General features: G+C 47.1%; 1 protein-coding gene across 3 annotated transcripts in view; it reads right to left on the bottom strand.

The window, feature by feature from the left end:
* The window catches only part of Vangl1 (VANGL planar cell polarity protein 1), a 46,603-nt gene extending 34,021 nt beyond the window's left edge, over window positions 1-12,582 (bottom strand). Inside the window, exons 1-2 of one of the 3 annotated variants that reach the window (XM_010631208.3) lie at window positions 12,451-12,582; window positions 4,572-4,773 (exon numbers count right to left, since the gene is read on the bottom strand). In XM_010631208.3, the coding sequence (XP_010629510.1) occupies window positions 4,572-4,642 (71 nt within the window). In that variant the 5' untranslated portion in view covers window positions 4,643-4,773; window positions 12,451-12,582. Of the gene's footprint in view, window positions 1-4,571; window positions 4,774-4,910; window positions 4,932-12,393; window positions 12,415-12,450 lie in introns of those variants that run through there. The other 2 variants (XM_010631210.3, XM_010631209.2) reach the window with 2 other exon arrangements.
* Between the last annotated feature and the right edge of the window lie 69 nt (window positions 12,583-12,651).

Genomic DNA, 12,651 nt, shown 5'->3' with positions numbered 1-12,651 from the left:
GCAGAAAGCAGAGAGCAAACTACCCAGGGCTGGAACAGACTCTCCCCACCAGCCCTAGCTCCCACCCCAACCTATCCAGCCCAGCTCTGAAGGAGCCCCAAGTACCAGATGCAGGACAACTGTCTCCCAGCTCCCTGGCAACTGTCTGAGGTAAACCAGATAAGAACCCTTTATCTGATAACCCGAGCAAGGCTTCTCATCCTCCGGAGCCTGAAATCCTAAACCAGTGCTTCTCAACCCGCAGTGTGATGAAAACCACCCTGGGTGCAGATTTTAGGGCAGATTGCTTGGCCCCACCCTCAAAGGATCTGTCTGGAAAGGAGACAAGAAGAATCTACATTTCTCACCAGCAACCCCAGGTGATCAGGATGCAGATGGGCTAGGACATTTTCCCCAATACTCTCCCACCCAAGGGCTCCCTCCAAGGGAGGACAGAGCTGTTGGAATGACTAACTGGAATTCCGCCTATGTGTGAAATGCCTGTACCCAGCAGGGGTGCTCAACAATGGCGGCCATGAGTGTATGTTCAGCTGTACAGTCTTGCATAGCACAGAGACTCGTTACCAACACAGTATTGAGTGGGTGCGGGACAGTGTGAGATTACGACTGCGGCTGCCAAGGGCTGAGAGCTTTCCAAATGTGCAAAACGAGAGGAAATGCAGAACAAGTCCTGTCACCTCGGCACCCGCACAGGCCTTGGGGGCTTCTCCTCATCCTAGTCTCGTCAGAGAAGCAGCAAGACCCACCGGACGGCTTTAACAGAAACTGCCCTTCCTCTGTCACTTCTCTAGGCAGGTCTGAGTCAACCCATGACTTCAAAGTCCCAACCAAAATAACGCTGTCCACCCAGTGCTTTCCAGGTTGCAGCACAAGTCAGAGTGTAGCCACCTCATGGCAGAATGTACCCAAATGCTCATGCCTGTGGCTCCAGACGCTGTCACTGGAAGGAACACTGTAGGTGTCAACTGTCCTCCGGAAGACAGCTCCCCAGACATGATGACAAGCAGTCCATGTGTCTAAGTGTCTAGAAACAGACGCCCCCAGACTAAACAGTCTACACAGGAATGCGCATCTCTGTGCATTTTACCCATCCTGCTCGACAGGACCTTTGCTGGGCAGCTATATTACCCATGGCAATCAATGTAGATTTATCTCTCAATCTGCCCCCTGCGCCAACTACCAGATGAGCAAAGATAAGCCTATCTGTGTGTGAGTTTGCACACACATGAGGGTGGGGAGAGCAAGAAGCAGCACGCAGGAGGTACCTGCATATTATGCACCCATCTGTGTAAATACATCTATGTAGGCAATTCTGGATCTGAGCTCTTGGGGGCCACTGTACCCCCGTCATTCCAGCCAGAATCCTACAATTCCCACACTGTTCCTGCTTACATCAGCCCTTCCCGGGAAGATTATTTTGTCCGGTTCAGGTTGTTTGTCTATTTCTATTTAGGGAAAGCTGGCCCCACCGGTTACTCCTCCTTTTCCTTCTCCACCACCACCCACTCACTCACTACCTGTCCTTCTCAGCCTACTGCTGGGCCTGGCCGATGGCTTCCTGTCAGCACTAAGATGGGAGAGCTGGACACAGGGCAACCTGGGCCTGAAGTGGCCTGAGAATCCCCCACTGCCCAGGCTGAACTTCTTTGGTCAATGTATTTTAGTACATCAGTCACTGTAGTTACCCTTCATGTCCCTTTCAAAAGTGGCATTTCCTTTCCAATGAGCCAACGATCCTGAATCCTGCCCAGGGCACCTATGAAGGTTACAATTTCAGCCAACAGTACTTCTCCTAATGCCTTGGTGCTCTCACCTGTGAAATGAGACTACTACCTCTCACTGGACCAGGTCTGCTGAGAAGATAGAAGACACTGACTGTGAAGGGTCCAGTGGTTACTCCCAAAACAGTCATTAACTTCACTGGCAGCTGCTGCATTAAACCAGTCAACTTGTGCTCTGAACTCACAGGTTAGGCAAGGTCGGCCCAAGTCTGCACCATGTTCCCAGCAAGTTAGCTGGATACTCTCTGGAAACTGCAAGCATCATAAAACCAGGCCATCAACCTCACTGTTAGAAAAGAGTTGCCTGCCACCAGCTTGGAAGCTGGCCAACCCAAGATAATCATGGTGTCATCAGGCATACTGAGTTTGGCGCACTTCATTATTCTACTCTGAGCTGGAGTTGGTCGCCCTCCCCCTTTCCTTCTCTTCTATTCAAATTTCCAACAAATCACTGAGCAGACAGCAGCCTCCCAGGGGCACTGCTAGGATACAAGTCGTGCCCTTGGCTATGTCTAGGGCCTGTTCTGTGCCAGTGCAGGTTAGGTTACTGTTCAGCATTCTTCATGCCGACCCAAGCTCTGTACACCACCCACTGCCTGCAGATTACCTGTTCCCTATTTTGCCTTCAGGGGAACTTTTCACCACCAGAGGTGGTGGCGTTGCTTCTGAGGAAGGCATACACTGCATCTACAAGTCCCTAATGCACACATCACCGCTCCCAGAGAGTCTCTCCAGCAGGCATTTCATAACATGGCCTGATTAATTGATTGAAAGCCTTGTTTTGTATTAACTTTTGCCAAGGACTTTCCATGAAGACTCAAGAGGCACTAAGAGTTCTGTGTGTTGTTTTAATACAGTGATAGGCTTTTAAAGTTCCCACAACGACACTGGAGTATCAATATCTGGGGGCCCCAAGAGGCCCAAGGAAATAGCAGAGAACAGCACTGGGCCCTGAAGTGTGGAAGTCAGGATTCGAGTGTAGTCAAAAGAGCTCAGAGTTGCTCCTTGGAAGCCTGCAAGCTACTCTCCCGAATGCACCCCAGGCACGGAAGAATCCCAAATTCTTACTTCAATCCTAGCAGCATTAGCAGAGGGAAGCCTGGCACGCTGACAATGAGCCACTTTTGCTAGCCATGGTTTGAGAGTTGGTATTTTAAAATAGCTGTTTCTGGTATTTTATAACTAATCTGTAATTCACCCAATGGTTGAAATCTGTGACTGAAGTTTTATCACCACAGTGTTTCTGACTATCTCAGGATCTGGTTCCGTCCCACCCCTGCAGACTCCCCACAACCCCACCAGTGCTAGGGGTCCTGCACTTCCTGTCCTGACCGGAAAGCCGACCAGTGCTCCAGCACAGGGAGATAATTTTTTATGATTAGAGCAATACATAAAAATTTAGAGAAGAATGCAAATTAATATCCATAATCCCTATACTCAGAGACAGTCATGGTGAACACATTAATATCACATATGTATATATGGTAGATATTACAATATACAAAGCTTTGAATCTCATTTTTTAAAATAACAGGGGCTCATGTTTTCTCTTATCAAATAACCTATGAAATTTCCTTTATGCTCCTACTCCATTCACTTTCTTAAAAATTACAAAATACATTCTTTATAAAAGTCGGATTAGCACGGAGGCAAGGTATGAATGACAGGTCCCATCGGTCACTCTGCCATAGAGCCTGTCCGCTGGAGATGACTCGTCTTGGCAGCTTGGAGAACCCACTTCCGCTCTTCTTCCTATGTGTGCACTTACATACAGGCCCGTGAATAAGCAAGCAAATTAGATGGACACATCTCATCGTGGTTTTACAAAACAAAATCTTCCCCTCCAGCTCTTCTTATGGGGGGAACTGCTCAGCAAGGGAAACAAACACCACTACAGTCACCTTTCTCACTGAGCTGTGGTCACAGGTGGGCCTTAGGGCTGGGGAAGGTTGGTTGGTGTCTCTGAACCTGGTGCTGAAATGTGAAACTGAAACACGTAAGCCATCAACATAGTCACTGGTTGGTGACCTCCTGTTAGGTCCTTCATTAAACACTTTGCATCCGTAATCTCATTTGATTAGCTCTATAACCCATAAGGAGGGTTCCCCGTACCCATTTTACAGATAAGGCATCTAGGTTAAGTGGCAACACTGCAGTTTTGTCAGCAGCATTCTTACGTGGTACAGGCCATCATTCATTCCTTCTGTCACCCATTCCTCTACTCAGGAAGCATTCTGCAGGTTAGTAACTATAGGCCCTTCCATTACTAGTGGAGACCTGTTCAATCTGCAGAGGATGGGGAAACTGGTCCCATCACCCGGACAGTGATTCTAAAGCCCAGGCTGTTCACCTGAAGACCAAAGAGGAGAAAGGCGCCAGGCCAATCACGCTGGCTTGTGTGTAAACCTCACGGCAAATGCATAACGGACAATAAGTCAGCAGCTTTGGTGAAAAGCAGCAAATGAACACTTGGTTTTTAACCCTCCTTTACATTACCATTAAAGCTTTGGGAGAACTAACATCTGAGAAGTACTTGGAAATAAAAACACATTTTCGCGGCAGGGGGAAACTTTAATTTAAAACTAATTGTGAGGAATTAAGGTCATCAAGTGTAATGGTGGCTATAAAATGTAAACTGGCAGCGCAGCTACTCCAAAGCTCTGTCAGCCTCTGTCACAGCGAGGTTTCTCAGGCACTCCTGGTTGGAACTGCCAGCACCAACAGCTCTGCAAGCCCCACTGACCTGCAGATTTCCCAAATGCAAAGCAGAACAGTCAATGGCTTACATACCCTTGTCTGTGAGATTTTTTTGAATGGCCTGAATAGTATGAATACCCAGAGTATGTGGATTCGGTATCCATAGCAATGGAGAGATGCGTCTTGAAGGAGTAGGCACTGTTTCTCTTTAGAGGTAGACAATTTCACCTTCTAAGCTTCTAAAGGCTCAAGGAGTCCGGATCAGAAGAGGAGCTACTCATCAGCAGGAACAATTCTGGGAAAAAGGGAAAAAAGAGAGCTCAGTCTTCAAAGCCCGTCTTAACATGGCAGATAGCAGCTGCCTCTCACAAGCAGCAACCTCCTCTCCCAGGTCTTTATTATGGAATGAGGGAGCTTGGGTAAAGCACTGACCTGTAAATGCTCTTCTCATGCAGGAACAAGCTTCCCAGGTGTGTGGGAGACAGGATGAGTGCTGAGCAAGCTGAACCCCATCACAGCAGGAAGATGGGCAGCAGGAGGGAGCTGGGCACAGGTCCATTTCCTAAGCATGGCCTTGCCCTCGCCAGTGTGGGCCTTAAGTGGCTTTCTGCACCAGCAACCTTAGAAGGAGTGCTCAGCTCCCTCACTGACAGTTTGCTGGTTATAAAACAATACCCAGGGAAGTAGCTTGTAAGGAATCTGATCATCATCAAAAGCTAAAAAAAAAAGACTTGCTCTTTTTATCCAAGAATCCAAGTCCTAAGAATTTATCTTAGAGAAGTAAATCTTTAAGAAAATTATTGCCCAAGTGTCTATAATAATAATAAAAAAATCTAGAAACAATCTCAATGACCCTAAAATGAAGGGATAGGTATGGAAAACATGGCTCATCCACCTAACAAAAAAATCATTTATCTATATAAAATGATAATTAGAAATAGAGATATTTAGGACAGAATGAATTTAAAATTGGATTATAGATACACACTGAATTTAATCACCCCTACATTCATATCAAACAACTTATGTAAGGACAAGGATTCAAAGGGGACATCAGAAAATGCAAACAGGTGATTTATTAGCTGCAAGGTTCTTGGGTCCTTTCCCAACTTTCATTAGATACTGCTTTGCAATAAAGATAAATTGGAAACATTTCCAAGTGCATTCCTGAGCTCCCACACATGCTAATCCTTTACTTTTAGAAATCAGATCTAAAGCTCTGTGTCTCCCTGCAACCCTCCCACTAGAGTTCCTTCTCCGGAGAAGCTAAACTGCAAACAGACCCAGGGAGATAAGTGTGAACAAAACACAAAGGAGTTGCAAATGTCTTAGCCCTGCCTCACCCAGAGGAGGCCCAGGATCCCAGACCCCAACAAGCACCGAGTCTGAGGGGAATCCGGCAGGCTGGGGCACCACACACCAACAAGGCCCCAGAATTTCAAATTCCCCCGAGGACACCTCTGGCCTGACCACTGCTTCAGCCTGGAAGTGACATTCTTTCACTTCCAAGGTTGGCCACCCAAGGCTAGCCTCCCTAGTCCATACTCAGCGTTTCATTCCTCCTCTGCACCCCAGAGTCCACGGCCAGCCGTGAGGAAGCCTGGGTGGGAATATCAGGACTAATGAGCTAAGCACAGTGACAACACCCACCACAGGCTGACAGTGGGTGGCCATGCCCATGCCCTTTGGCAGTTCCCAAGCTCCAAGTTCTCTTATCTTATTGATGGAAAACCTCGGAAAGTAGCAGGGCAGCAAGCGTGAGGCTCACCTGTGGGCCCACCTTACGCTGGTGGGTCAACCTAAAACCACCCTATCCAGGCTGGTCTTGCAGTCCACTACCTCCTAGCCAGCTGTGTATTTGAGCTAGGCAGTCAGAACTTGATTTGACCTCAGGTTTCCTACCCCATAAATAAGACATCCTATACTGAAGGGGTAACTGGAAAGACTAAATGTCAAACATGCAGGCAGGCAGTTTTTTTAAAATGTTACTTTGGCTCCTGGGCTGACCTCCACGTTCCTGAAAGACCTGAGAGCCGGCTGATCTTTTCTCACTCCCTCCCCCCATCCATTTTCACTAGCAATTTCAATGAGCTTTCAGCGCCTTCCCGTCGCACTTCCTCTCTGCCCTGGGCTTTGCTGCTTTCTCACTGGCTTCATACCTGGCAGACACCAGCTTTAGGAAGAACAGCCAAGATGAGCAGCCAGTGTGAACCCAGCTCTCCCTGGGAGCCCCTGACCCTGGTCTCTGTTGACCTGCAAGTTCCAGGGTTGGGCTCTTCCCCCCCCCCAGAAAACCGTCCTCCCCTTTTCTAGACTCATGATGGAGACTCCATAACCTCTGGACTTGTTTGCACCTTTCAACCCCTAATTCCTGAATCCCTGTTCCACCCCAACTCCTTGCTATCTGTCACTAAATGGTGAGAGGTGTCTCGGAGGCAAACGGGCTCAGCCCTGCAAACCAGAGCTGATCCTGCCTTTTCACTTCCTAGCTGTGACACCGTGAAGCACATGCTCCTGTCTCTAAGATTCTGTTCTACCTCCCACCACCACCCCCCAGGGAAATGAGGAATGAGGGTATTTAATATCCTCTTCCAAAGGTGGTGGCGAGGATTAAATGCAACGTCTCCAGCAAATAATCCAACTTTCACTCTCTTCCCCTTCTGCCAATGGTCATCACTTTTCACCCTCATGAAAACTTAGCCATTAAGACAATGCCAGGCGTATCCCTCAAAGGAAATGACAGGTCCCCAGTACCCGCCGGATAAAGGTTTTCCTAACTCTACCAACCACTCTGCCCAGTTTCCCTCCCGAAACTCCTGCCTACACTTATCCAAGGGCTATGAATGAATTCTCTCTCTCTCTCTCTCTCTCTCTCTCTCTCTCTCTCTCTCTGGTCAAGTCTTCCATTCTTAAATCTGCATTGAAACATCTCTAGGTTGGGCAGAGTGCTGTGAGCCAGGTCCAAAAACGATATCCTTGTCCTCTTCCAAGCCCTCCTGACCCCCACGGCCTCACTGACCCATTCATTCACACCTGTGTTCGAGCGGCCACGGCCGTGCTTAGCAATGCTAGGGGCGCGGCAATGACAAAGGCACACTGCCTGTCCTCGCAGAGCTCTGCAGCTGGCACCCGCCTACTCCTTCTTCTCTAACACTTCCTTCCCTTTCCCCACATCACGTATTAACTCTCAGCACACAAAACATGCCCCATTCTCCCCCATCGATGAATTCACAATAGCATACACTCCTTGGGAACAGCAGCTATGGCTCTTCTAACCCCATGACACTCTGAACACGAAAGGTAACCAACAAATGCTCACTTAAGAACAAAGCCCAGATGCCCACTCGCTGCTAGCGAGGGCCTTTGCTCCACTCGGGAGTAACATCACCCTCCACAGCTGCTTTCTCACAAGCTGGCCCAGGCTCGCCCATTTCCTCCGCCACAGCAACGCCATCATTCTGCGCCGTGAGCCCCACCCTGTGCTGTCTTCACTCTCCCCTTCCCCTTCACCCCACAGGTCCCAGCATCACCAAGCTCCGCCTGTCTCCAGACGACAGCACTCCCACCGCTTTGTCAGGTCACAGCGGTCCAGGGCTAACCTGCAGCAAAGCCTCCATGTCTCCATGTAATGCAGGCTGCACAGAGCCCTTCTTCTAAATCATACTACGTGTGTCATGCTCATCCACAGCGATCCTAAGAGCTGACAGGAGATCAAGGAGCAAGGGGAAACTCATCAAACCTAGGACTCATTTTAAAAGAGGGTTTGAGACCAGGTAAGAGTTCCCGTGGAGACAGCAGAGAAGCACATCCTGAAGCTTCTCACTGCAAGGACTTTATGTACTTAGGAGACAGTTCCCTCATGTGCAGGAGGAATTAACAGAACTCACGACAAGCCCAGAAGAGACCCCTTACCAGGAAAGACAACACTGGACAGGAATCATCTTCCCTGTATAATAAGCGGATGGGGCTGCCGCACCAGCCTGAATGGGCGGGGGTCATGTGAAGGTGAAAACATGGAGCCTAGAGCTGATCCCTGACATGGCCTGTACTGCGTTTGACCCACAATGGGCAGCAAAGAGAGCGAGTGGCCTTTTAAATTACAATGCAGATATCACTCCGCTTAAAACCCTTCCTCCCACTGTGTCCCTCTGACCATTGAATAAAATGCAAAATCTTCCATTTGATCTGCAATATTCTGCCTCAGCTCCTGTTCCTCTAAGGGGCCAGGCTCCCTCCTGCATCAGGGCACTGCTACCTCATTTTGCTCAGTTTCCCTCAATGTAAATACAGCACTGCCTCTTTCAAGAGGCTTTTCTGATCTGGCATCCTATATATCAGGCCCTTCCCAACACTCCTCACTCTTCTTTTCTCAATGTTCAGTCATACACTTGCTTGTGTGATTGCTTAATGTCCGGCTCCTATATAAACTGTAGCTCCACGAGGACAGGGGCCACTTCCATTACTGTTTCCCCAGCTCCTGCAACATACGGTAACTGGCATCCAGTAAGTGTTCGCTGAATGAATGTTTGGCAGCAGAGGTCAGGACAGTAAGGCACACCTTCCCCGCGGAAGATGTCCTGCAGTGATGTACAGAGTGAAGTCTCCTGCTGGCTCACACGACAGCGCGCTAAGCGGAAGTTCACACTGCAGGTGTGCGACGTAGAAGTCAGCCTCTTTCAGCCCTGCCAAGGGCATCCTGATTTTCCCACCGTCCACTTCAAGAGCTACAGGCAGGGCTTACAGCTCAGGAAGCAGGTGGAGCTCAGCAAACCCCTTCACGTGACTGGCCAGGGGCACACTGCTGAGACAGGTGCACTGCGTACCTCTGAGCGACGGTGTCTTGAGATCTGGAATTCCCAGGCAAAAATGCTACTGAGAACCTCCTTTGCCATGGTTTAATGAGAGCAAAATGAAGGTCAGTGGTGTTAGAATCTCTCCCTCAAGTCAGGTTCACTCACATAAAATACACTTGACTCCTACTTAAAAGAAAAACAGTGCTCAGAAAATCACAGGAGGAAAATGATAGGTTATGGTAATGACAGTGGCGAACATATAAGCTAATTGTCACCAAAAGGAAATTATAAAAACATCAACAGCTCTGCCTACAGCTATAAGTAATTAAGGGGGCTTGGCTGGGAAGAGAGGAAGTTACCATGCAGGGGGTGCAGGGACACACACTGGCTTTAAAGAGCTTCTCCACCCTCTCTGCAGAGGAGGTATTTTCACTTGTGTGTACATGTACTCTGTATATTTGATTTTTACTATATATAGAGGTCTAAAGGGATAACTCTATGACTTGTCATTTATACTATATCTTGAAGCTAAGATTCTTCTTCAAGTACCCCCTTTTAACTGTATAGCACTCAGGGGAAAAGGACAATGTAGATAATTTTGCTTAGAGTCAGATTTTCTCCTAGGGAGGAAGAAGTATGTGTATGGAGTTAAACCTCACTAACTTATCAGCCGCATGGCCTCAGAGAAAGTTAGTTAAATTCTCCGTACCTCGGGTTCCTTACTGTAGTAACAGAACTACATTTTACCACCTTTTAAGATTTTGGTGGGTATTAAATAAAATAATCCATACAAATCATTTAGAACACGGCCTAGCACATGGTTAAATAAGCATTTATATCTGTCAACCATTTTACAGTAATTCAATAAAGTGAAAGGCCTTCAGTTAGGAAGACTATCTTTGTAACTCACATGATTGACCCATAACTGTCATTCCACTGCGCGTACTGTTTTGGTCTACATTACTCCATTTCTAATAATTTCTGTTAACTGAAAAATTAATTTCCATTCAATTCAGTCTTTGCGGGCCTCCATCTTATCATTCCTGAGTTTGGAAATGAACATCAGAGAGAGTAGAGAACATCGTGCGAGTTTATTTGGAGATGTACAGGGTTGAGAGGAAGGGTGCGGAAAATTATAATAAGGCCTACAAAACATTTTGCCAAACTTGTGGTCTGTAACCAGAATGCATCATCCAGGTCAGTGATTCAAGAGTTTACAGGTCTTGTGGCACTGATGACAATTCCAGTGATCCTTTCATAGTATCAGAGCACCTACAAATCAAGGATTTGGGGCCACTATCTAAAAGGAAAGAAAATGTCAACCTCATTTTACCTGTCTTGACACTGACTTCAACTCACTTTCCCAGAATCACATCGTTGGCTTGTGTCATTAGTTACATCTAAAACATAAATAAAACACTTCTGGACGCTGGATATAGATTTCTGCTGAGCTATGAATGGCTAATGTGAATATTTGTTTTCAGGCCAATCCCTTGTCCCCTGTCAGAGTTTTAAGCTTCAGGCCAACAGACTGCATGAATACTACCTTCTCAGTGAATCCCATAGGCCAGTGACTGCTGTCTAATAAGTCCTCCAGAGGACACAGGTGGACAGAGACCAAAGCGGAACACACAGGCACCTGTTCTTCAGGCTTCAGCAAGCTCAAGCTGGCCGCAGACACAGCCCAGCCACAAGCCACCTCATCCTGCTCAACGTATGGAAACTGCAACGCATATGCCCAAATCACCTGCTGCAAACATGCGAGACACCTGGCCACAGATGGTTCACTTTTCAGAGAGATGATAGCAGTAACACTGTAACAGCTTACAGTTAGTTATAAAGTGCTTTCTACGCGTAAGAGTAAGTCATTTACACGTAATATATCACTTACTCCCCAGAGCAAGCCCTTAAGGAAAATAAAATATTAATATCATGGCTGAGTTAAGGAAGCCAAGGTTGAACACCTGGTAAGTGCTCAACAGGGCTTGAATTTTGAGTCTCATTGTTGAACCTCTGGTAAATTTACAACAATATAGCAATTACCAGAATCATTTATTTACACAGAAGAGGGTAGGCAACAATCACAAACTGTTTCAAATCACATATAACCTCACAGAAATTTTTGCAATTTCAACTCCTACTCACAGGTCCAGTGTGCTAAACACTGTGAGGAGCTCAAAAGAAATAAATGAATCTGAAAAGGTTCCCTTTCTGAAGGAGCCCACAGCCCAAAGATGGAGGGCTTCAATTAAAATCCAATGTGGTTAGGGTCCAAACGGCAGCTGAAGTCTAGGGAAACAAACAGGGCATGTGATTCTGTATCAGGGGGACAAAGGAGAGAATACTTTCCTCCCTCAACACAAAGGTGACATGGAATTGTTGCTGGGTAAGGAAACGTTTTAAAATTTCCTTTATGCTTTCATCCTATTGCTCAGTGATAAAAATGTACTGCTTGGCACACAGTCCTTACAAATACCCAACTCTCAAAATTCTTCTCCCATTTGACTTACAAATTAAGTTGCAACCAAGTCACACTGCCAAGTTACACACAGTGACAGTGAAAATTTCACCCGAGGTGTGTTCACCCATCATATCAGAGAGGGGCCAACGTATGGAAACGCTAGCAGCTTATGGATAGGGAAGCGTGCTACTTCTTTGAACTTTAGAATAAAAATTTCCCCCCACAAACCAAAACCCCAACTTTATCACAGATTTAATTCGACTCTAAAAACTCTAATTAGTGGTTATATAAAATGGCTAATTATGTCTTTGGATTCAGCCAGTTTCTGCCATCTCACTTAAAGAGCCTAAGGAGCTGTGTAATCAAACAACCCACCTACGGGAGGGAGAATGCTAATTAGCATCGCTGATTAGTGACACAAGTTACAATATTTTTCAGCAACCCTGTAAAATTTATAAACACGCCAGTGAAAATGCCAGGTCCTTTACAGCTTGCTAGCTTTTGGAATAAGCGTCTAAGAATACCCGCATTTCCAACCACAGCCCCTTCAAAAAGAGTTTTAACAGAATGCACGTGTCAGCCACACGATCACAATAAATCGCCTTAACACTTCTCTAAGAACAACGCCAGGAGGGTCACTTTCGCTGCGTGGGCTCTGTACCTGGTTGGGAGACGTGAAAACTGAGCAACACATTTCCCTTCTCCAAGTCTTTCTCACCAGCTCATCACAGAACGGCCAGGCCGCGGCTCCGCCCCACTCCTGCCTCCACCACGGACGCGTTTAAATTTTTATAAAGCTTCACACTTCTCTGGGCGCGTTGCTTGGGGGTAGTTCAAAGACGGCGCGGGAGGAAATGAGGTCCCGCCGATGGCGAAGGCTGCCGGCGCGGGGAGATTTCCCAGGGCAGCGACACCTCGG

The sequence above is a fragment of the Fukomys damarensis genome, unplaced genomic scaffold (assembly GCF_012274545.1).
Source record: "Fukomys damarensis isolate Sample0158 unplaced genomic scaffold, DMR_v1.0_HiC HiC_scaffold_33, whole genome shotgun sequence".
Lineage (NCBI taxonomy): Eukaryota > Metazoa > Chordata > Mammalia > Rodentia > Bathyergidae > Fukomys > Fukomys damarensis.
Note: the sequence above shows the minus strand (reverse complement) of the source record. Positions and strands in the feature narration are given on the sequence as shown.